We start from the raw sequence: 26,072 nt of genomic DNA, 5'->3' as shown, positions 1-26,072 counted from the left end.
TTTTTTTTTTCATGGTATATTGTTGAATTGAAGAATTTCTTTCCCCAGCAGTTTACCTAAAAAATAATTTTTGAATATCCCGTTTTTATATTGATGCTTAATCATGCGACACTTGATGAACAATCGGGACTCCATGCCTGCCTCTGTTCCATTTCACTGTAAGCACTTTGGGGTATATATCAGTGACAGGCTGCCTATAACTGGGCAGTCCTATAACCGCCAAGGGCTGCACATTAATGTTTATCTGCAGTTCTTATCTGTATAATCGAAAGTGACCTGTCCCATCCCGGTCATGCGCAGTGATGGCCCACCATGTGATCACTTCATTTTTATGGGTTTGCCTATCACTGGCTTAAAATCTGTTAGATTTAGAAGGGGATTTACACATTTATTTTTGTTATTTTGTTTGCTTAGATGCCCACTCAGCAGCACAAAAACATACAAAAATAAAATGATCTTTAATTCAATACCCATAGATTGTAATCTTACAAGGTCTTTCTGTAAACAACTCACTTGCTTTACTCCTGTGTTTGCTCCCAATTGTGAAGTGCTACAGAGTATGCGGACACTATGTTGAAAAAAACCCCCAAAAAACTAAAGTCCTTATTAAAAATTTGTGGTTCATGACTTTTTATTGGTGAACAGTCTGTCTGTCTTGTTAATTATCTGTATACCAATATTTGCACTAAAATGTAGTATTAAAAGGTTTTAATACATTTGTAGGAAAAGTACAGATACCTTACCTTAACTTAGGGGGTCTATTCATGAAGCAGTGAAAAGAGTGGGTAAACAGACCAGTGGTGAAGTTGCCCATGGCAACCAATTAGCATCTCCCTTTCATTTTATGGAATGTACTTTATAAAGGCTTCCTTCAAAGCTGATTGGTTGCTATGGGCAACTTCTCCACTGGTCCATTTCTCCACTCTTTTCACTGCTTCGTGAATAGACCCCTTAATCTCATGGCTTCAGTAACTGCCCCAATTTTGTAAATGCAAAACCTTTCTAGTATTGGCATATGAGGCCCCGGTAACTTAACATCTGTTAATGTTGGGCGTGTGAGAAAAGAGGGGGCAAGTTGTCCGTATACCATGTTCACCATACCTACACACTGCAAAAAAGCCTATTGTCCTATGTGCCATGCTGCCTTCATGAACATTTTTTTTTTTTCTGTGTTACAGCGGTCAGTTTGCAGTGGTGAAGAAATGCCAGGAAAAAAGCTCGGGCGTGCAGTATGCTGCAAAATTCATCAAGAAGAGGCGAACCAAATCCAGCCGCCGTGGGGTGACCCGGGAGGATATCGAGAGGGAGGTCAGCATACTGAAAGAAATCCAACATCCTAATGTGATCACGTTGCATGAGGTGTACGAGAACAAAACAGATGTCATTCTCATTCTAGAGCTGTAAGTGCCACAACCACTCCCCACCCCCCCACATGGCTTGTTTGTGTTTCGGGCACTGAAAGGATGATGTAATGTGCCTCCTGTGTAGCCACAAGAATGGCACAACACCGAATGAAGCTGCTTTTTCAAGGGCCCTTCATTATTCCAGCCTGAGGGATTTGCTTAACAAAACCAGTTTGTAGATAGTTTGCTTTCTCTATGGGGTGTCAGATATGGGACACAAAATGCTGGTAAACATCCATTCAATCCCCTCCTTGCCGGTGGTGTAACTGTGAAACTCAATGTACAGCAACTCTAAGGGATAAGCGATTTCATTAGTTTTAGGTTCAAAAGGTTCTCTGTTTCCAGGATTCCAAACAAATAGCACTCTACTTTCTGCCATGAAATAGCAGCTTCATTTATGGGGGTATTTATTTTCATCAGAAAAGGCCTCCATTTGATTAGGACAAAGTTGGTCTACACATCAAAAATGGGTTCCTATAGTTCTGGCATATCATGAAAACTTGTCTGCTTCCGCGTGCAGGTCCCAGGGGAATGCCAGATGTATGGACCAGAACCTCCGAATCAGCCATTTGTTTATATTACGCTATTGTATTACGCAGCGCTATGCAAAACATAATTAGTCAGTCCCAGCTCCTTGTGCTTGGAGTCTGCATTCACTATCACATACACAACGACTTAAAAAAAAAATTATTATAAAACGCATACTGAATTTCTCTGACGTCCTAGTGGATGCTGGGTACTCCGTAAGGAGCATAGGGGTATAGACGGGCTCCGCAGGAGACTGGGCACTTTTAAAAGAAAGATTAGGTACTATATCTGGTGTGCACTGGCTCCTCCCTCTATGCCCCTCCTCCAGACCTCAGTTCGTATCTGTGCCCGGCCAGAGCTGGATGCACCCTAGGGGCTCTCCTGAGCTTCCTAGAAAAGAAAGTATTTGTTAGGTTTTTTATTTTCAGTGAGATCTGCTGGCAACAGACTCACTGCTACGTGGGACTGAGGGGAGAGAAGCGAACCTACCTGCTTGCAGCTAGCTTGGGCTTCTAAGGCTACTGGACACCATTAGCTCCAGAGGGATCGAACACAGGCCCAGTCCTCGGTCGTCCGGTCCCAGAGCCGCGCCGCCGTCCCCCTTGCAGAGCCAGAAGAACGAAGAGAAGTTGAAAATCGGCGGCTGAAGACTCCGGTCTTCATTAAGGTAGTGCACAGCACTGCAGCTGTGCGCCATTGCTCCCTTAGCACACCACACACTCCGGTCACTGATGGGTGCAGGGCGCTGGGGGGGGCGCCCTGGGCAGCAATTAGATTACCTTACTTGGCGAAAAGCACATAATACAGTCTGATAAACTGTATATATGTGCATTAACCCCCGCCGTTAAAGTACATAAAAGGACAGAAGCCCGCCGCTGAGGGGGCCGGGCCTTCTTCCTCAGCACACCGGCGCCATTTTCTCTTCACAGCTCAGCTGGAAGGAAGCTCCCCAGGCTCTCCCCTGCAGTATCCTGGTACACAAAGGGTAAAAAAAGAGAGGGGGGGCACATAAATTTAGGCGCAAAACTGTGTATATAAGCTGCTATAGGGGAAAAATCACTCAGTATAGTGTACATCCCTGTATTATATAGCGCTGTGGTGTGTGCTGGCATACTCTCTCTCTGTCTCTCCAAAGGGCCTGGTGGGGGAACTGTCTTCAAATAGAGCATCCCCTGTGTGTGTGGTGTGTCGGTACGCGTGTGTCGACATGTCTGAGGTAAAAGGCTCCTCTAAGGAGGTGATAGAGCGGATATGTGTGTGGGAGGGTGTCTCCGTCGACAACGCCGACACCTGTTTGGATATGTGTAAGTGCTGAGGTAAAATTATTGCACAAAAGGTTAGGGAACAGAAAGGAAATCTACCCTGGTCTGTCCCTATGTCACAGAGTCCTTCAGAGTCTCTCTATGTTCACTATCCAAAATAACAAAGTATCGACACGGAGTTAACTCCACTGTCGACTACGATAATGCAAAGTTACAGCCAAGAGGGCTAAAAGATATTCAATATATGATTATTGGAATAAAAGATGATTTGCATATCACTGATGACTCATCTGTCCCTGACACGAGAGTACACATGTTAAGGGGAAGAATGCTGAGGTAAATTTCCCTCCTCTCATGAGGAAAAAGAGCGGGAATCTCCAGACAAGAGACTGCAGCTTCCCACAAGAGAATTCTCAGGCTGTATCCTTTCCCCACTAGGGCCAGGATGTGTTGAGAATCTTCCCCTTGGGTGTCCTGTTTGCACTAGCTATTCTCAGGGATCCTGCAGATAGTGTGCACATTCTAGTATACTACCCAGACCGGCGATTGTGTCGGCATGGGTTTATAGCGCTGTGGCAGCGTGGACAGGTACCTTATCAGCAGAGATTGAGACCCTAGTATGCATATAAATATTTTAAGATGCTGTCTTAAGTGATAGATATATAATTATAAAGCATGCCCAAAGGGACATGAGTATACTGGGTCCTAGAGACCAAATCTATGTCGATTTCTGCTTGACGTGTCCTGTAGAATATACATTGGACAGATGATGCCGACTTAAGAGGCATATGGAAGGCTGAGGATTGTGTGGAGAAAGGTTCTCGGGCCTGGTCTCCACAGCTATAGCTGATAATTCTGATATTTTGCCTTATATTCCTGCACAGCCTAGGAAAGCACGACATTATTAAATGCAGCTTTTCGAATAAAGAAACAAGAAAGTCTGAGGTGCGTCCTTTCTTGTCAGAGCCGGGGGCAGAGGAAAGAAGCTGTACAACACAGCTAGTCCCCAGGAACAGAAGTCCTCCCCGGCCTCTACAAAAATCCACCGCATGTCGCTGGGGCTCCACAGGCGGAGCTAGGCCCGGTGGGGACACGCCTTCGTAAGTTCAGCCACAAGTGGGTTCACTCCCTGTTAGATCCCTGGGCAATAGAAATTGTATCGCAGGGATACAGGCTGGACTGTGAGAAGATGCCCCCTCACGAGGACCCGGCGGGCTTCCCCCCAGGAGAGGGAGCCAGTGTTAACTGCAATTCGTAAATTGTATCTTCAACAGGTGGTGGTCAAGGGTCCCCTCCTTCAACAAGATGGTGTTATTATTCGACCATGTTATAATCCCGAAACCAGACGGTTCGGTTAGACCCATATTGTATTAAAATCCCTGAACATATACCTGAAAAGGTTCAGGTTCAAGATGGAATCGCTAAGAGCGGTCATTGCAAGCCTGAAATGAATCGGGACATAAGGGATGCATACCTTCGTGTCCCCATTTATCCACCTCATCAGGTGTACCTCAGAATTGCAGTACGGGATTGTCATTACCAATTTCACCAAGGTAATGGCGGAAATGATGGTGCTCCTGCGGAAGCAAGGTGTCACTATTATCACACACTTGGATGATCTCCTCATAAAAGCGAGATCAAGAGAGCAGTTGCTGGACAGCATATCACCTTCTCTGGAAGTGAAACGGCAACACGACTGGATTCTATATATTCCGAAGTCGCAGTTGGTTCCTACAGCTCATCTGCCTCGCCTAGGCATGATCCTAGACACAGACCAGAAGAGGGTTTATCTCCTGATAGAGAGAGCTCAGGAGCTCATGACACTGGTCAGGAATCCATTGAAAACCAAAACAGGTGTTAGTGCATCACTGCACTCGAGTCCTGGGAAGGATGATGGCATCATACGAGGCCATCCCCTTCGGCTGGTTCCATGCAAGGACAATGGAACTTACTGGACAAGTGGTCCGGATCACATCTTCAGATGCATCGGTTAATCACCCTATCCCCCAGGGCCAGGGTGTCTCTCCTGTGGTGGCTGCAGAGTGCTCACCTTCTCGAGGGCCGCAGATTCGGCATTCAGGACTGGGTCCTGGTGACCACGGATGCAAGCCTCCGAGGGTGGGGGGCAGTTACACAGGGAAGAAAATTCCAAGGTTTGTGGTCAAGCCAACAGACTTGCCTTCACATCAATATCCTGGAACTAAGGGTCATATACAACGCCCTAAGTCAAGCGGAGTTCCTGCTTCGCGACCAACCGGTTCTGATCCAGTCAGACCGCAGTGGCTCATGTAAACCGCCAGGGCGGCACAAGGAGCAGGGTGGCGAGGGTAGAAGCCACCAGAATTCTTCGCTGGGCGGAGAATCAAGTAAGCGCACTGTCAGCAGTGTTCATTCCGGGAGTGGACACGACTTCCACCCGGGAAAGTGGTGACTTCATCAGGAAGTCTTCACGCAGTTTTGCAAATTGATGGAAACTGCCTCAGGTGGACTACATGGCGTCCCACGTCAATAAAAAGATAAAAAATATTTTACGCTGGGTCAAGGGACTCTCAGGCGATAGCTGTGGTCGCACTAGTAACACCGTGGGTGTTCCAGTCGGTCTATATATTCCCTCCTCTTCCTCTCAGACCCAAGGGCTGAGAATTGTAATAAACGGAGGAGTGTGAACAATATTCTTTGCTCCGGATTGGCCAAGAAGGACTCTGTACCCGGAACTGCAAGAAATGCTCTCAGAGGACCCATGGCCTCTGCCTCTCAGTCAGGACATGTTGCAACAGGGACCCTGTCTGATCCAAGACTTACCGCGGCTGCGTTGGCGGATGAACGCCGGATCCTAGCGGAAAAGGGCATTCCGGATGCAGTTATTCCTACGCTGATAAAGGCTAGGAAAGACGTGACAGCAAGACTTTTTCACTGTATATGGCGAAAATAGGTTGCTTGGTGTGTGGCCGGGAAGGCCCTACAGAGGAATTCCAGGGGGGTCGATTCCTGCACTTCCTACAGTCAGGAGTGACTATGGGCCTAAAATTAGGATCCATAAAGGCCAAGATTTCGGCCCTATCCCTTTCTCTCTCAAAAAGAACTGGCTTCACTGCCTGAAGTTCGGACGTTGTTACAGGGGTGGGCATATTCAGCCCCTTTTGTGCCTCCAGTGGCACCTTGGGATCTTAACGTGTGTTGGATTCCTAAAATCCCACTGGTTTGAGCCACTTAAGACCGTGGAGCTAAAATATCTCGCGTGGAAAGTGGTCATGCTTTTTGGCCTTAGCTTGGACTAGGCGTGTGTCAGAATTGGCGGCTTTGTCATGTAAAAGCCCATATCTGATCTTCCATATGGAAAGGGCAGAATGGAGGACTCGTCCCCAATTTCTCCCTAAGGTGGTATCATCGTTTCATTTGAACCAACCTATTGTGGTGCCTGCGGCTACTAGGGACTTGGAGGATTCCAAGTTGCTGGACGTAGTCCGGGCCCTGAAACTTTGTTTCCAGGACGGCTAGAGTCAGAGAAACTGACTCGCTATTTATCCTGCATGCACCCAACAAGCTGGGTGCTCCTGCTTCAAAGCAGACTATTGCTCGTTGGATCTGTAGCACGATTCAGCTTGCACATTCTGCGGCTGGACTGCCGCATCCTAAATTAGTAAAAGCCCATTCCACGAGGAAGGTGGGCTCTTCTTGGGCGGCTGCCCGAGGGGTCTCAGCTTTACAACTTTGCCGAGCTGCTACTTGGTCGGGTTCAAACACTTTTGCAAAATTCTACAAGTTTGATACCCTGGCTGAGGAGGACCTTGAGTTTGCTCATTCGGTGCTGCAGAGTCATCCGCACTCTCCCGCCCGTTTGGGAGCTTTGGTATAATCCCCATGGTCCTAACGGAGTACCCAGCATCCACTAGGACGTCAGAGAAAATAAGAATTTACTCACCGGTAATTCTATTTCTCGTAGTCCGTAGTGGATGCTGGGAGCCCGTCCCAAGTGCGGACTCTCTGCAATACATGTATATAGTTATTGCTTAACTAAAGGGTTATTGTATGAGCCATCTGTTGAGAGAGGCTCAGTTATTGTTCTTACTGTTAACTGGGTATAGTTATCACGAGATGTACGGTGTGATTGGTGTGGCTGGTATGAGTCTTACCCTGGATTCCAAATCCTTTCCTAGTAATGTCAGCTCTTCCGGGCACAGTTTCCCTAACTGAGGTCTGGAGGAGGGGCATAGAGGGAGAAGCCAGTGCACACCAGATATACTACCTAATCTTTCTTTTAGAGTGCCCAGTCTCCTGCGGAGCCCGTCTATACCCCTATGGTCCTTACGGAGTACCCAGCATCCACTACAGACTACGAGAAATAGAATTACCGGTGAGTAAATTCTTATTTTCATATATAATTTATTTTATATCTGTTCAGCAGTGATGTCACTTGTATCATAGTACTAGATTTGATGATCATCCAAACTGAAAGGTGAGCATTATTAGGAACTATGTAGGGTAAAATAAGTGTCCTTGTTCCTTGGTCTGCATAAAATTATTCTCAGATCTCCTACATGACTGCCATATGCTAGGTCACTGCCACCCTACTGTACTTACTCCCAGTGGTATCTCGAGAGGAGTGCGTACTTGACCAGGTGTCACCTTCCGAGGGGGTGACACCAAAATGCAGACTCCTCAGTGACCGGGAGCCAAATTATGCACTGTGATGTTATTGTGCACCGCCCGGCTCCTGGTCACTGAGCTGGAGCCTGCAGTGCGGGAAGAGTCTCTGGGGGCAGTCCAGCATCTCTGGGAGTGCTGGGCATGACCCAGACTGATGAAAATGGGGGCGAGCCATGAGGCCATGCTCTCTTCCCCGCTAGATCATGCCCCCTTTATAGGGTCTATTTGGCGCACTTGGTGAAACCGACCCCAGTGAGGTCACTGCTTACTCCGTTGCCAGCAGTCCTCCTCTTCTCTGCTGACCTGCTCCTTCTTCTCAGGTACATGCCCCCGCTCCCACTGCGTATGACAAATTATTGGCATTTATTATATAGATTGCCATTGTTTTATATTATATGTATTTTATATAGAATCATTGTATATAGAAAATATAAAACATTAGTTAATTATGCAGGTATGTGAAAATACCGCTCTCGTCCCTTATGGCAGTATGTCTGTGTACAGTTCATCGTGTTGTTCTTTATACTTTCCTGTCATCAAAGTGACATCCATTTCCGGTAACACCTGTCAGACCGGACATTCCAGTAACATGTCTGTCTAGATTTTCTTGGTTATGCATCATCATCATTTATTATTATTATGACCTGGTCAATAACATACATAGCTTTGAAGACAACCAGGTATTTTTGTCCTTTGTTCTGCTATTGCTTGGGAAAATCTCCCATCTGACAAGTGTACACAAACATTCTGTAACAGAGGACACCCTTACTACTCATGACAAATGTATGATACATTATACAGGTTGAGTATCCCATATCCATATATTCCGAAATACGGAATATTCCGAAATACGGACTTTTTTGAGTGAGAGTGAGATAGTGAAACCTTTGTTTTTGATGGCTCAATGTACACAAACTTTGTTTAATACACAAAGTTATTAAAAATACTGTATTAAATGACCTTCAGGCTGTGTATATAAGGTGTATATGAAACATAAATGAATTGTGTGAATGTAGACACACTTTGTTTAATGCACAAAGTTATAAAAAGTTTTGGCTAAAATTACCTTCAGGCTGTGTGTATAAGGTGTATATGAAACATAAATGCATTCTGTGCTTAGATTTAGGTCCCATCACCATGATATCTCATTATGGTATGCAATTATTCCAAAATACGGAAAAATCCGATATCCAAAATACCTCTGGTCCCAAGCATTTTGGATAAGGGATACTCAACCTGTAGGTGTATACACTTTAACTTGTATGCCCTCTGATATAGTCTTGCTTTATGTAACCTGGCTTAGAGATCACCATGTACTTTTACTTTTTTTATTTCTTCCACTTGTGTCCACCTTGTCACCATTACATATTTTTTATAATTTCTTCCTGTAACTTTCACTAACACCCTGCATTATTTTTCTAGCTAACTTACGTGCTTTCCATCAAGGACTGTATTGACCAGGCAGAGTTGTTTGGTTGGGATCGGTATGAATGACCGATAGACGGGATGCCGGTGGTCAGCATACAGACACTGACATCCCGTCCATCAAAATCCTGACAGTCCCGCAGTAAGCCCCCTCACCCTTTCCCTACCCTAACTCTCCCTCATGGATACCTAACCCTCCCTCATGGATGCCTAACTCTAACCTCTCCTTCTATGTGCCTAACCCTAACCCTCCCTGCTTGGTGCCTAACCCTAACCTCCCCTTCTATGTGCCTAACCCTAACCCCTCCCTGCTTGGTGCCTAACCCTCCCTGCTTGGTGCCTAACCCTAACCTTCTCTGCTTGATGCCTAATCCTCCCTGCTTGGTGCCTAACCTTCCCTGTGCTTCCCCCTAACCCCCACCCCCCTTCTTCAGCCTAAACCTAACCTCTCCTCATCCCACCCCAGCCCCAGGACGCCTGTCCTGGACGTTCCGGATGCTGCCTGTCAGTATTGTGACGCCGGCATCCTGTTTGGCATCGGTATGTAGACACCGGGATAGCGCCCTACTTCAGGATGCCGGCGTTAGTATAGCGACCGCCAGTATCCCGGTCGTCGGTTAGTTAACTGCTTCCCGTTTGGTTTGATTCCCTTAGAAACTAAAAACTAATGTGCTCTTTGTTTGGATACAAATGTAGAATGGCCTTAATTTGCATCAAGACACCCATGTTTCTGTACAGTCATATAGCACATTGCAGCGTTGGCTGATCAAAGAACTAAGGAATTGAAAGGTCTGTATGTGAGTGCATGAAATTATCATTATAATGACAGGTTTAATCGCAACCTAAAAACATACAAAATATAATTTATAATTGTTGATACTTTCTATAATGTATTTGAACAAATTTCTGGTGAAAACTATGTAATCCATAATAGCTAGAAAAGCCACAATATATTGAAGCACTACAGACGTGTTTGTGGTGTCTGAATAATCTTTAGCATAGCCTTTGCTCTGTTTATTTAACCTCACTGCGTATGGCTTTGGAGATTCTGTACAGAGTGGGGGTTTCCAGGGCTCAATTCCTGCAGTGTTTGTGTTTTGTTTGTGTCTTTAAACTGGAATTTGCTCTTGCCCTGTATTAGGTGTTATTCATCCCAAAGCTTGCACTATTCTGCAGTATGTCTGTGGTCACTGAAATGCTGGAAAATCATGCAATTTTCTTTGTCTCAGCAAGGCATGTAGGTACTATGATCAGAGATCCCAATAGGTACACTAGTTATCATTATTGTAGCTCATTTGTAAGGTGCCACAGGGCTCCACAGTGCAAGACAGTGGGTAACATTAAGTAGAACCAGGAGACAAAATAAATGAAGACAGGAAAACACGGGGTAGGTAGGGCTCTGCTCATGAGAAGGGGTAGGTAGGGCTCTGCTCATGAGAAGGGGTAGGTAGGGCTCTGCTCATGAGAAGGGGTAGGTAGGGCTCTGCTCATGAGAATGGGTAGGTAGGGCTCTGCTCATGAGAAGGGGTAGGTAGGGCTCTGCTCATGAGAAGGGGTAAGTAGGGCTCTGCTCATGAGAAGGGGTAAGTAGGGCTCTGCTCATGAGAAGGGGTAAGTAGGGCTCTGCTCATGAGAAGGGGTAGGTAGGGCTCTGCTCATGAGAAGGGGTAGGTAGGGCTCTGCTCATGAGAAGGGGTAGGTAGGGCTCTGCTCATGAGAAGGGGTAGGTAGGGCTCTGCTCATGTGAAGGGGTAGGTAGGGCTCTGCTCATGAGAAGGGGTAGGTAGGGCTCTGCTCATGAGAAGGGGTAGGTAGGGCTCTGCTCATGAGAAGGGGTAGGTAGGGCTCAGCTCATGAGAAGGGGTAGGTAGGACTCTGCTCATGAGAAAGCGGAAATTAAGATCTCCACTGAAAGGCAGAAACTCCTGCATTAGAAAGTGCCCTCTGGTAGAATCTGGTTGGTCTCCTCCTTCCTCCCTCCTCCCCTATCTTTGCACTAACTGTAAACTGCAGTTGTCTTTGCCTGGGGGATCTGCACACATGGGGTTGACATAATTCAAAAGCTGCCTATAGGTGTGAAGCCGTTGAAGTATCAGCAAATAATGTGAAATAAGATAAGGGGTCAATTGGATATGATCTCTCACCAGACGTCTATTTAAGATCAGGCTTCTTAACAGGGAATTTTAATGATAAGGGAAGTGTGTTTTGCGGATGTTATACCGGTGAGGTCACTACGATGGGAGAGATGTCTCTTTAGAAGCATTGGGATGGAGGCCCCTTCAAAGTGTTGGTATGGGGCGCAGTCAGAAAGGGACCTGTACGAAAAGGAGAAACTTCCATTTTGTGACGCCATGCACAGATGTGCCTGTTATTAGGTAAGTGAGCTTCAGATGGCGGAGAGAGCTCATGCTGGAGGCATGCCTAGTTGGGTACAGAGACATTTCTTCATGCAAAACAAACTCTTTTCTGCACATCCTGGGAGGTGCCCATCATCCATTAGTGGCCACTACTAGAGTTCTACCAATGTATTAATTACATTAGATACTGTAATTATGGCATTTTCAATTAACAGAATCTGATCAGATTTCAACAGTAACCATGTCGACATTTATAATGTCAACACCACTATATTAAAATGGTCCAAAAGTCAACAGGCACCATGTTGACATGTTCATATTGTCAACATGCTAAATGTCAACTTAGTCAGAATGCCAATGGTTAGGGTTAGGTGCTGCTTGGAGGGTTAGGGTAAGAGTTTAGTTGGGGGGGATTAGGGATAGAGTTAAGTAGTCACCAGTACACCACTGAGTTACCTGTCTGCATCGGAACTGCTGCTCTCACATGACCAATGGGATGTGTAAGAAGAGGCTGTGCACACCGCTACTGCCAGAACTAGGTAAGTGATCGCTGACTCCCCAGGGATGTTAGGTTGGCATTCTATCATGTGGACATGACATCTGTGTAGACATGATGAAAGTTGATATGGTCATTGTTGACATGCTAAGCATGTCAAACTAACCTACCACACCCGATTTAAAGGCAGTACCGATTTCTCCTTGCTACATTGGCTTTTATAACAGAGTTGAGCAGTATTTTTGAAGAAATATTTAAATCCTATACTGGAATGATATAATTAACAGCTTATCGGCAGTTGGCCTCTGTTATCAGTCTAAAGACAACTGTTTTTTATATGTGTATTCTGTGTGTTCTATGTATGTGTAATATAAAGTGGGGTTTTTTTTTTTTAACTTTTAGATTGATTGAGCAGCGCTTCTTTTGAGTATTTGTTTTTCATAATTTGGTATTTTTGAAGAAAGATTGAAAGCTTTAAGTTACTGGTGATGGGGGCCATGAAGGGCTAGTAGCCAGAACTTAGAAACAGTTCAAACTTCAAACAGTTGTGCAGACATATTATTAGAATATTTGTGTACAAAACTGAATTCACTGTGCACCCACTTCTTATGCAATTGGTAAATTATCATTACTGTGCTCTTCAACAGGACTGTCTGACTGAATTGTTCTGTGTGTCTGTATTCTATCTGATCATAGATATTTCATATCCATGTTGCATCCTTGCAGTGTTGCAGGTGGGGAGCTATTTGATTTTCTTGCCGAGAAGGAATCGCTGACTGAAGAGGAAGCCACAGAATTTCTCAAACAGATCCTGAATGGTGTCCATTACCTTCACTCGCTGCAAATTGCTCACTTTGATCTCAAGGTACAGAATAGTCACTACTGCATCATACCTTACTAAAAGTGGAAGATAGTAAAAATTGCACTCTATATTTCCAAATACAATCATGTCAGATCAATCAGGTGTAAAATGTTCCAGATTTATTGTATGAATGGGTCAGCTATTATCCCTTCATTAATCTTATGCATTTTTTATTGTTTCCTAGCCGGAGAACATCATGCTTTTAGACAGGAATATGCCTAAACCTCGCATTAAAATTATTGACTTTGGCCTAGCTCACAAAATTGATTCAGGAAATGAATTCAAAAATATATTTGGAACTCCTGAATTTGTTGGTAAGTTCATCTACATGCTAATCATCTTGTTGGTATTAATGTGGAAGCGACTTTGTTCTTCAATTGTAACATAGTACTATGTATAAAATATTTGGGGTTTCTGTTTTATTTTCTTCCATTTAAAGCTCCTGAAATCGTGAACTATGAGCCACTTGGTCTGGAGTCAGATATGTGGTAAGGACGGTCATCTATACATATCTAAAGAGACACAATATGAACACTACTATGCTTGCTGTTCATTTCTGTTCACCTTTTGCATGAAAACCTGGAGCTATGCGAATGTAATCTGTTGCACAGTAGGTCTCTCCGTCCTTGTCCCTTTATTTTACTAAAATTCCACTCATACTGTTCAGGATCTTAGTTCACGTAGGGGCTGATGTTTAGTGTTGGCTAGATGGGCATAAAAGAAAGAAAAATATATGAAATACGTACGCATCGGCAGCACACTTGTGTGGTGTACAAGAAGTCATCATTGGCATGTATTCTCACCTGCCCTGCATCAGGTTCAGAAGATACGTCTCCTGACAGGTGTTTGTGCAATCACTCCCTTACTGCACTTGGCCTACATTGTAATGCCCCTTCCAACTGCCACTCTGCCTTTCCAGGCACAGTAGGTTATATACAGTATGGTGCAACATTGCACAACTGCATAGATCAATATGCTTGCACCACTTTATCTACATGAGCAGAGTGACTTCAGTCATCGCACGCTACACAAACTGGGGTCAAGACCATACTGTCAGTGCCATTCACAACTGTAACACACTTACATTTTCTATCATACATACTCATGGTTTTTGCAAGCGATTAAGAATTCTTTGTAAAATGCATAACCCTGCAACACAGCCACACTACATGCGATGAATGTCCAAAGGGGGAGGGGCTTTCATAATTCTACTTGCCTATTGAAACTCCATGACTTGTGTGATGGCATTACGGATGGTGTAGTGGTTAGCATTACTGCCTCACAGCACTAAGGTCATGGGCTCAATTCTGACCATGGCCCTAACTGTGTGGAGTTTGTATATTCTCCCCGTACTTGCGTGGGTTTCCTCCGGGCACTCCGGTTTCCTCCCACAATCCAAAAATATACTGGTAGGTTAATTGGCTCCCAACAAAAATTAACCCTAGTGTGAATGTGTGTGCGTGTACATGTGATAGGGAATATAGATTGTAAGCTCCACTGGGCCAGGGACTGATGTGAATGGGCAAATATTCTCTGTATAGCGCTGCAGAATATGTGTGCGCTGTATAAATAACTGGTAATAATAATAATAATAATAATGATGGGTCTGAAGAAGATTTACTTCATCAACCATACATGCTGCAGAGCAATCACAACATTTACACGTTTTTATTTTTTTTACTTATTTACATCAAGCTTTTAAAAATAATATACATGTAATGTTAAAGTATCTGATTTGTAAGCTTATCCGGTGTTGTTGTTTTTTTTAATAGGAGTATTGGAGTAATAACATATATTCTGTAAGTATTTTCTATACTATAGTTTTACTAGTGTTGGCTATGTTTTTTCATCTCTGTGAAGGTGGAAGGTTTGGACATTTCAAGTGTAAGAGAGTTTCCAGAAGTATGAATAGAGATTATGGGGCAAATTTATCACTATCTGCATCCCAGATGTGGATGGAGTGCGATAAATTTGCCCAAATTCGCATTGCAGTATTTGACTACGCAACTTGCCAGAAAGCTCTGTCCCTGCAAATCTCTTGCCACACTTCTCAGGGTATTTATTGGCTTTGTATGCTTTGCCGGCTCCCCCCTCCCCCCTGCTAAGCTACTACTGTGATTTGGTCATCTGATCGCTGTTCTCCTGCTCTGTGACCCCCATTTTCTGATTGGTGCTGTAAACTGAGTTGCCGGCTGGGAGTTTCACAGCATCCCTGTTCACAGGTCAGCTGACCAGAGTAGAAGCCTGCTGGATACCGATCCCTGGGTGCAGCAGGTTTATTTTTATTTTTATTACAATTATTTATTTTTTTAAGTGATCAGCCTGTAGTCTATTTAGACACACAAGACTGATCACAGACACCAGCTACTTGCTCTGCTCTGCCTGTCAGAGCAGACCAGTAGTAGTAGTAAAACTGGAGGGGAGCCTGCATAATGCCATCTAAAGATGGCATTATTATTACAAGGTTTCCTACAGTATTTTTTAACAATTTTAATTGTAGTAAATTTGTGCAGCTCACATGTGCCATTACAACTACAGGAAATGTGATCTACTTACTAAAAAATAAAATAAAAAAATGTGCTATTAAGGGCTTGGAGGAGGACTTTGCAAATTCTCCTCCAAATGTCCATTAGTATATTCAGGTGATAACACTTGTTTTCACATCATTTGAGTAAAAATAAATATGCTCGTGTAAGAAAGGAAACTTCTCCTTACTACATTTCACTTACAATAATTGCACTGCAGTTGTGTAACTAATGACGCTGACTGCATAATGGGGGTCATTCTGACTTATTCGCTCGCTGCTTTTTGTCGCAGCCGAGCGAACAGGTCCCTACTGTGCCGGCGCCGTAGTGCGCCGGCGCATGCCAGACGGCCGTAGGCCGTATCAGGGCTGCAAGCGCCTCTGCCTGATTGACAGGCAGTGGCGATCGCTGGGCGGGAGGGGGCGGAATGGCGGCATTTGACCGCTGTTTCGTGGGAGTGGTCTGGCCGGACCGAACGGGGGGCGGGCCGCAGTGGCTGCGCGACGTCGCACGCAGCCGCTGCGAGCAGGGGAGCGATGAGTAGCTCCCGGCTAGCACGCTAAAGCTGCACTGGCCCGGGAGCTACTCTTGAAGTGCAAAGGCATCGCCGCTGTGCGATGCCTTTGTACTTCTGCGGGGGGGGCGGCACTGACATGCGGGGTGGACTAGCCCTGTGCTGGGCGTCCCCCCCCGCATGTCAGTGTGAATGATCGTAGCTGTGCTAAATTTAGCACAGCTACGATCAACTCGGAATGACCCCCTATGTACTATGAACAGGATGGATTGTGCACAATATTCTACTGTCATAGAAATGTGAATGACATAAGAAAAAGTGTTACCATTCCCGTGTTTCATAGGAAAAAGCTGCTCAATTAATTTAGTAATACTTCTCTGGTGTTTGGGGGGGGAAGGGGGGTATTCTAAACATGAAAAACAGAGGACATTTTCCCCCAGCACGCTAAAAAAAAGTTTTGAATACTAAAGAGAATTTAAGAGATCTTGGTTGCATATATTTGCAAAGATATGCTTAAGCTGCCAGGCCCCATCAAGGCTTTTCTGATATGGATTATATTGATAATAGCACCCACTATGGGTCATATAATTACTTATTGTTATGCTACAAGATAGCACATACAAGAATATATCTAAATTGAGAGCCAACTCACCTTGAGTAACCCCTAGATCCTCCAAATGGCACTACAAGGACCAGCATGCCCTCCAAATGCTGGTCCCCTCCCTGCCTCTCACAACAACCGTTGAAAATGTAATATTCAATCTTATTGCCGATACATATATTTTTTTGTAATGTGCTGAGGGGAAATTTTCTCTCTTCTTCATAGGAAATTGTAACGATCAGACAGCGAACATCCTTTATTCATTTTATGTATTGTGTGCTTGACAAATGCTTACACAACCTGGCCATATTGCAACCAACTAGCTGATTTCTAGAACTGTTGTAAAGATGCTCTTTTCTCACTTAACTTAACTTTACTTTACAAACCTGGCATAGTTTCACTAATGTTGGCTTCTTGAAGGCGTAAAGGGGTAGACAGTAACTGATTTATTGTGCTCATGTTTGTCCAGTTTAAGTGGTGCATCTCCATTTCTCGGCGAGACCAAACAAGAGACTTTGGCCAACATATCTGCCGTTAACTATGAGTTTGAAGATGAGTTTTTCAGTAACACAAGCAACCTTGCAAAAGATTTTATTCGTCAGCTTCTTGTCAAGGATCCAAAGTAAGTTCTGCTTCTATAACCACCTTGAAATCAGGTGGTAAATGGGACTTTTGGGAACCTAAATGAAAGTGGAGTGGGAGATAGAGGAACAAGCTGTACAGAACTTCAACTGTAAAGACTGGAACCACAATTGTGCACATACACTGCACTCATAAAGTCATTTTTATTACTACAGATTTATTGAAAAGCCAGCAATATAAGCAATGCTTATAACACTATAATAGGGCTGGGTGACAGAGTGGCAGATCTTTTGTTCCGTGCTACATAATGGAAAGATGTACAAATACAATCATTACTAAAGAATATGTAGCCTTGGAATGTGCCATCAAGCTTTTTTTTTTATAATGGATAAACAATTTTAATAGAATATTATATATAAGGGAAAATACAAATGAAATGACCTAAGATAGATGTAATTTGAGTATTTGATTAATTTGTAATTTCAGTTAAGTTGCAATATGTGGTTTAAATTGGAACATACATGTCATGTCACTAGATAACATTAACACATACATTCCACTTCTAAACTTGCCTCAACCCTTATAATACCTACTTTATTTTTTCTTATAAGGAAGAGAATGACGATACAAGATAGTTTACATCACCCATGGATTAAGGTAACAGTAGAAAAGCTTACAGTAACTCAACACAATCACATTACTAGATTGTCTTGTCCATAAATTATTATTTATCAACTTTCCAAAAGTTTAACATGCATTGTAAGAAAAGCTAAAAAAATGATAGGAAATTAGTCTTCCATCAGTCATTGGATATCCAATGGTAAATGGGGGTAGTGATATAAAAGTATGGTGTGCGATTACCCTCAAATGTAAACGTTTCAACTGTATGAAAACTGGTGCCACCACCCTGCATTATTTTTCTTGTGTAGTGGTTTTTAAAGAACTTTTAATTAAACCATGCGTGCTTGGTTACTGTATGCATGTTCGTGTTTTCTATTTGAAAACAACCACAGTCATTCTAAGAGAGAGAAAAAAAATGAAAACGTATTAATCTTTTCCAACCACAGCTTTTTCCTCTTTGAAATAAGATCCAGGAGGCAGAGGGGGAGGCTGTAACAGGTTCCTAGGCTTTTGTCACAGTTCATGCACCGAGTCTCCCTAAGCACCTTCATAGTTTAGTAGTTCCGTGGAATATTTTGCTTGATTTTTCATTCTTTATAATTTCAATCCATGTAAAAAAAAAAGTGGAGGGTTTAATGGAAAATAAGGCCTGAACTTAAGTGTGAGCAGTAGAATAGAACCTTTATTGTTGTAAGATTTGCCTGGAAATATACGCTGTCTAAAGAGTACAGATTGAGTATCCCATATCCAAATATTCCGAAATACAGAATTTTTGGAGTGAGATAATGAAACCTTTGTTTTCTGATGGCTCAATGTACACACAAGTTGTTTAATACACAAAGTTATTAAAGATATTGTATTAAATGACCTTCAGGCTGTGTGTATAAGGTGTATATGAAACTTAAATGAATTGTGTGACTGTACACACACTTTGCTTAATGCACAAAGTTATTAAAAATATTGGCTAAAATGATCTTCAGGTTGTGTCTGTATAAGGTGTATATGTAACATAAATACATTCTGTGCTTAGGCTTAGGTCCCATCGCCATGTTATCTCATTATGGTATCTAATTATTCCAAACTACAGAAAAATCCAATATCCAAAATACTTCTGGTCCCAAGCATTTTGGATAAGGGATACTCAACCTGTAATACGTGTTTAAAGGGCCATACTGGTGAACTGTAGGAAGTGCTTAAATCGCTGATAAAAACCTAGTTGATTTAATATATCAGTTGGCCTTCTAGAAATTGGCCACAAATTAGTGATTGAATTAACCTTATGGACAAATAAATAGTCATTCAGATCCACTACGTACATTCCGGGTGGTCTTCAGGTTGCCGACGGCCGGGCTCCCGACAACCACCATATCGGCGCCGGAATCCCGACAGCCGGCATTACAACATCTTTACTCCCTCTTGGGGGTCCACAACCTCCTTGGAGGGAGAATAGATAGCGTAGCGCGCCACTGTGCCCGCAAGGGGCTCATTTGCGCTCGCCCAGCTGTCGGTACGCCGGTGGTCTGGATTCCGGCGCCGGTATGCTGGCCGCCGGGAGCCCGGCCGCCAGCATCACATACTACACCCATACATTCCAATACAGTTATTTTTATTTGTGTATCTCTGTTCAGTTGGACGCCTAATAACCCAATGTATTTATTTAGAAGCTGCAAATATTGCAACGCTACACAGGGTGAAATTAGATTGGACAAGCTTCAAATGGGTATTGTCTGAATCCGTTTTGTAGTGAAAGGTGCAATGTTATTGATGGAGGTAATATTAATAACTGGCAGCGTAGTTTTCACTCCTATCCTCAGCACATGCCCTGGGAGCAGCTGAACTCCATCTTACCTTGCAGCTTATTGCAGCAGTAATAACTAGCTGCATTCTTTTCCCCTAGTGTCTCATTGCAGACACAAATAAAAGCCATCAATCAGATATTTCCAGATAAATTTTTTTCTTATGTTCAACAATCTTTTTCAGTTTACTGCTTGTATTTATCAATGAGATTACAGTAACACTGCAGAATACATGTGTGTGATTACCTGTATTGTGAAGCTGTTTCCACCAGTGAGTGTAAGATACAGTATTCTGACTCTTTGTAAACTTGTCTCAGCCTAAAGATACACAACAAGCGCTAAGCCGAAAAGCCTCAGCAGTGAACATGGAAAAATTCAAGAAGTTTGCTGCACGTAGAAAATGGAAAGTAAGTTGTTAGGTTTGTTAAATCTCTTTATGCAGTTTCAAGGTTCATTATTTATCGTAAAGCTACGTATTTTACAGTTCCAATTTTACAGTTTTTGGTTTTGTGTTTACATTATTTATTTTGTAGTATTTTCTCCTAAATGATGCTATGACTGTTGTAGAATAAAATAGATTTTTGGCTAAAGACTATGAGGTATATTCAATTAGTGTCTGATCCTCTCTGACTATTCAACTTGCGGGCATTTCCGACAGGTTTTTACCCGTTTTCGACAATGCCGATCCGACTCTTTTTCTTTTCTTTTTTCAAGTCGAAACGGCATTGTCGAAAACTGGCCAAAAACCTGTCTGATACGCCCGCAGATTCAATAAAAAAAACGTGGATCCGCAGCTAATCCGCCGAGCCATGTGTTTTCCGACAAGTCAGCAAAACAGCACTGGACTTGAATAGGTCGAACCCAGATTCGACCTAAAGTCGGAAAGTGCAGTTTTTCCAACACTAATTGAATAGACCCCTATAACGGAAAAAGATATTTAGGCACTCAAGGCATCATACACCAACCCAGCGCCCCTTAAGGCCCTTCCACACACGTGGTGACATTGCATGGTCGCTGCACAAGCAATCCTGTATACCTTTAGTGACTTTTAGATAAATCTAATCCGCCAATGATTTTGAGGTGCAGAATTTACACTGGATGTACATTTCATAAAGAATTGTCCATAAATGGGAATGCCCAACAAAACTTCTTTCAACTATGTATTTGAATAATTTTGTGGCATTGATGCTGAGCGACCATATTGAATTGTCCTTTTAATGTTTATCATAGATATGCTGTAACTTCAGTTAGCTGAAAGTCTAGGCAAGACTCTGGCTGTGACCCTTGGTGACCAGTCATTTGTTTGCTTTCATTAGCCGTTTGCAAGTTACGTAATATAAGCAACTGTCTGATTGGTTTAAAAGCATTACAACATGTGTCTATGAAATGCATTCCACTTCCCAAGCCACTGAGTTCAAACATTCAAACTGTTCATGTGTACATACCTTCAGTAGGTGCAGTGCGTTGGAGACTTCCATGATTCATTGCCCATAGAGGACATTATATACACGATGTCTAGTAGAGATGCATGCATTTCTTATGCAATTCAGGATAATTGACAAGCAATGTCTTCTGTTTTTTTTTTTAAAGCAATCTGTTCGCTTAATATCCCTGTGCCAAAGACTATCAAGATCTTTCTTATCAAGGAGCAACATGAGTATTGCTAGAAGTGATGACACTTTGGTAAGCAAAAAATACAAGCAAATGATTGTTCATTCCTTTTTGTGTGACCATGCTTAGTGGAGAAAGCAATCCTGCATACATTGCCTGCCAGCCACTGGCTTCTGATTGCTCAGCTATCAGAAATGAGGATTTGCGACTTTTCTACAGAACATTTCTGGGTTTTGAGCCAGCAGTTTGTCCTCAAAGCACCTGTTACAGTCCTATTGCACAAACAGTCCTTAACCTTCCAGAAGATTGCCGCTGGCTAAAACACATGGGCTCTCATGGAACAAAACAAGCCCTTATACATACAGTAGGCTTTAAATTAATGACTAATATAAATGATTTGTAACATAATTGTGTCCTGAGATTTAATTAAGGTGCACATATTGCGTTTCATTAGTTTTCATTAAAAACGATATATCTGATTTTAATGGGTTTGGCCATTTGTTGTGTTTGGACCTCCAGCCACTATAAATTAGCCTTTATTTCTTTTCCATAGCTGTTACCACACTGTATAAAGGCCCAAGCTCATTTGCAGATGAACCATTGTCTGCTTTGTAGTGTACTCTGACCAGTATGACCATGAAATTATACACAGGACTCAGGAGAATTTCCTGGTTTGTCTGTATGGCCATGAAGTGGAAGAAAACTCACAAAGCATTGGGGCTAACTTGCCACGTGCAGTTTGTCAAGGCTGTATACAAACCATACTTGCCTACTTTTGTAAAACCATTTCAGGTAGATTGTGAAAGTAATACCTATGAGCAAGGCAGTAAAGTATACTACTCCGCATGTCCTAAAAATAACCTACATTCAGATGTAAACAAGCGGCTGATTAAAACGCACTGTTGCTTTTCATATACTGTAAGTGGCCACGAAAATATTTCAGAATGCATGTAGCCATAGGGATCGTTGTGCCTTAAAACCAAAACTGGGAAATGAATGTATATATCTCTGTTTTCTTTTTCTTTCAAGTATAGAACATTTCTATAATGGGAATAATGTACAGTTAGGGAGGTTGCTAGACTCTTCGTGGAGTCAGGGAGTGTGCTACTATTTTGGGGAGTCTCCCTGACAATCCGGAAGAGTTGGCAAGTATGATACAAACTAGAGAAACATCGCTGACGTTAACAACCATAATTATAATTTTTTTTGTTTACTTCAGTGGTACCTTGCCCAAATGACTGAAAAGGTTGTGCTAATTGTGGCAAAAATTGGGCATTAACCCTCAGTGTTTGCACTCTACGTAGGGGCTGGGGTTTGGTAATGTATTGGAGAAAACAAATGTTGTCCAAGACACATTTACATGATGCCCTGATGTAATGACAATCTCTACAGATGATAAATCCGTTATTTGTGATTTCCCACTTACTGGGTCTTTAGTTTATCTGCCGGTCATCTCTCGTTCCAGTATGATGTCATTGCGTTGGGCGTATGTGTGTGTCCATCTAGCAGAATCTATAATTGTATAACCTGTAGGTGTGTTTATAGTTTGTTTTTTTTATAAACTTTAACATTTGCTGCTTCCTAATATTTCCATTGCTACTGGTTTTGTATACTAGACACACAATTAAATTAAATGCATCAGTTTGGTGCTGTGTAGGACTCCATTTGCGATGAAACTAAAGGGTAAGCCTACAGGATGACCACATGCAAGATCACATTAAAGGAGTACTTATTCAAATGCTTCTTTGTTTCTGACTATGTTTTTAATTATTCATTGAGCCACAGTCATTATTAGTATTGGTATTACTTATAGATTTTTGTTTATTTTGTTTTAAGAGAGTTGTTATGAAGAAATATTTTTCTTTGCACTCCCCATTTCCTGGTCATGAGTTGTTTGTTCATAGCACATGTCCTTTCAACCAATCCACATAAGAGGAACTGGAATTGTGGCAATGGTTTCCTGTATGGCTGCTTTTTCTAAATTGGGGAATTTTGCTTAATAAACATATCAGCCTTACCTCATTGCCTGTTAATAGTCTTGTTCTATTACTTTGTTCCCAATTATGAAATCCAGCAGAATATGCTGGTGCTACATAAATAAATGTTATTAATAATAAGAATCTAGTTGTGTAGTTGGTATCCTAGCCTTGTACAACAGGGGATTGAGAAGCGATTTGCTGAAGCTGTCCCCGGGCCTTGCCGTTCTGCTGCCTTGTCTGGTTTTGTTAATTATTAAGATGTTTCCTTGTCTGAGCTGAGCAGCTGAAACACATCAGAGGGCAGAAAGTGCTGTACTCTGCATCATTACAGGTGGCGCAGGCTATCATTGTGCTGATCTCTATTCAGGCAGCTGTTTCATGCCAGGTTATGGAGATTCAGATCAAATTTAATGATTTGTCTCAGGTTTTTCAAGCAGACCCTTTTTTGGCTTCCAATATTTTAACATTGATGTCTCTGTATAATCGGACTGAAGTGTGGCATACATTTAATACTTGATTTATATTTTTATTTGCATCATTTTTGATGTATGCACTTTGTGCAGTTCGTATGTGAGGTTTGTCTGTGTACACAAATTAACATTCCGAATTTGCTCAATGTAAGCTGCCAGTAAGTTGTTTAAAATCCTATAAAGCTGACTATACACTAGACCAGTGATTTTCAACCTTTTTTTACTTGCGGCACACCGAACAACATTTTAAAATTGCCAAGGCACACCATCAGTTCCCCACAGAAATAAACAAAACGCACACATTCGCCCTCATAGTAAAAAAAAAAAAAAATCCACACATACATTGACATACACAGAAAAAACAATCACATTGCTCCCCACATAAATCCTATTGCTCCACACACAAATCAATCACATTTCTCCCCACATGAATTATTCACATTGTTCCCCCCATAAATCCATACATTTTATTCTCCCACATAAATCCTATTGAAATCCTATTGTTCCCCACAGGAGAAATAAAATAACAAATATTATTATCAGCTGTCCTCCTCCCTGTCCCTCAGTGGCGGGGGTTGTTCATATTGGAGTGCTGCAAATACTGAGCAGTGGGAGGTCGGGCAGGTGTGGATGTGGGTGGGCAAGGAAAGCTGTGTATGCAGGCGGGAACTGGAAGATGTGTATGCAGCGGGTGGGCTGGCTGGGTGGTGAGACGCGGCGGCCGTGACCTATGATATCATATTGTTTTCAAGGCATAGGTCATGGCCGCAGCACGACTCATGCTCTAAGAAGAGCCCGGGCTAACAGTACACTCTGAAGGTGCAGGAAGCTGCTCTGGCTCCGCGGCACACCTTGCAACTGGTCGCAGCACACTAGTGTGCCATGGCACACTGGTTGAAAAAGCCTGCACTAGACCAACTTTCATCCAACTAGTTGGTTGGTTGGTTGGAATGAAAATCTGTTAATGTATAGGATCAAATGACAATCCGCTATTTTCTCCCAAACCCCGGAAAATAGACAAAAACTACTGTTCTGATAATTTGGTTAAATCTGTTTGATTTAAACAACTTATCTGAATGACAGTTTGTATCTGTTTTCCAGGGTTTGGGAGCAAATTGCTGATTGTCATTTGCACCCATACATTACCAGATTTTCATTCCATCCAACCAACCAACTAGTTGGATGAAAGTTGATCTACACTATGGCCAGCTATAAGCTGGATGCACACTGGAGAGATGATCATTCATCCAGACATCGGAATGAATGCCCTTAAGCCCAGGTTCTGCACATATTGGAATGAGTTTTTTTTAAGGGTGGAACAACCAGGATCAGCACATCAAACATAGCATCTGTCGCTAGTGACGCGTGAGCACGCAATCACCCATACACACAATGAGCAATGTTACGAAACAGCAAATCGGCCCGACATCACTCCAGTGTGTATCCAGCTTTAGACCTTCCCAAGTCACTAACAATAATTAAACAGCCCTGCTAGCAGTAACTTATATTAGTCAGATGTTTCGGGGTTTTTTTTTTTTTTTTTTTTTTTTTATTTGCTCCCTATGTAAATGCTTTTCTCTCATTAATACATATTCACTTGTTGTATAGACAATGGAGCTTACTTAATAACATGATGCCTGCTGCAGTCATACTCTATAAAATATCCACTGTCAGCATTCCAATGCAGTCAGTCTATTAAAGCTTGTGTCTGGTCTCAATGGGTCACATGATTGCTCTCTTGCTTAGCCATGATATTAAATAAACCTGAATGCCTTCACATTGTAATTGTCTGATCTGTATTCAGAAGAAGTACATAATAAAATCAATCTGCAGCAAGTTACTAACGTATAATGTTACAAATGGTCTCCAATTCTAGGTACCCTTGGTGTTCACTGATACATTTACACATTCCATTCTGGAATATGCTTCCAGTCTAAGAGAGATTAAGCAAGGCTTTTTTTTTGGTCCAGGGGGTCGCTGCATAAACCATATTGTTTTTAAGTAATGCTCCTATGACACAGTAGTCACCTGAAGTTTAGAAAATCTATTTTTTAACCAGTTTAGATGACTTTCCATAGCTAATCCAAGCCTTTCCTGCAACGCCCAGTGTGTTATGGGTTGGTGCATCATGGAACACCTGTGGTAGGTAATGAAATGGGATGCAGTTATGTTTCCGGCGCTCGGGATCCCAACGGTCAGCATGCCAACGCCAGGATCGCGTACGCTAAAATGTCATCAGTCTGAATGCCGACCCACAGGGTCTGTTCCCACTCATGTGGGAATAGAACCCTCGTGTGGGAATAGAACCTGTAGCGAGCCTCCGAGTCCGCAAGGAGCTTTGTTGCGCTCCCACCCCCTGGCATTCTGCTGTCGGGATCCCGGTGTTGGTACGC

At 42.8% G+C, this 26,072-nt stretch overlaps 1 protein-coding gene across 1 annotated transcript in view; it reads left to right on the top strand.

Annotated features, from left to right (window-relative positions):
• The window catches only part of DAPK1 (death associated protein kinase 1), a 244,935-nt gene that overhangs the window by 150,721 nt on the left and 68,142 nt on the right, over positions 1-26,072 (top strand). Inside the window, exons 3-11 of the mRNA XM_063913762.1 lie at positions 1,179-1,400; positions 12,845-12,983; positions 13,165-13,294; positions 13,420-13,468; positions 14,753-14,779; positions 17,090-17,242; positions 17,814-17,859; positions 19,937-20,026; positions 21,210-21,302. Of these exons, the coding sequence (XP_063769832.1) occupies positions 1,179-1,400; positions 12,845-12,983; positions 13,165-13,294; positions 13,420-13,468; positions 14,753-14,779; positions 17,090-17,242; positions 17,814-17,859; positions 19,937-20,026; positions 21,210-21,302 (949 nt within the window). The remainder of the gene's footprint in view (positions 1-1,178; positions 1,401-12,844; positions 12,984-13,164; positions 13,295-13,419; positions 13,469-14,752; positions 14,780-17,089; positions 17,243-17,813; positions 17,860-19,936; positions 20,027-21,209; positions 21,303-26,072) is intronic.

Source organism: Pseudophryne corroboree, chromosome 1 (assembly GCF_028390025.1).
Source record: "Pseudophryne corroboree isolate aPseCor3 chromosome 1, aPseCor3.hap2, whole genome shotgun sequence".
NCBI lineage: Eukaryota > Metazoa > Chordata > Amphibia > Anura > Myobatrachidae > Pseudophryne > Pseudophryne corroboree.
Note: the sequence above shows the minus strand (reverse complement) of the source record. Positions and strands in the feature narration are given on the sequence as shown.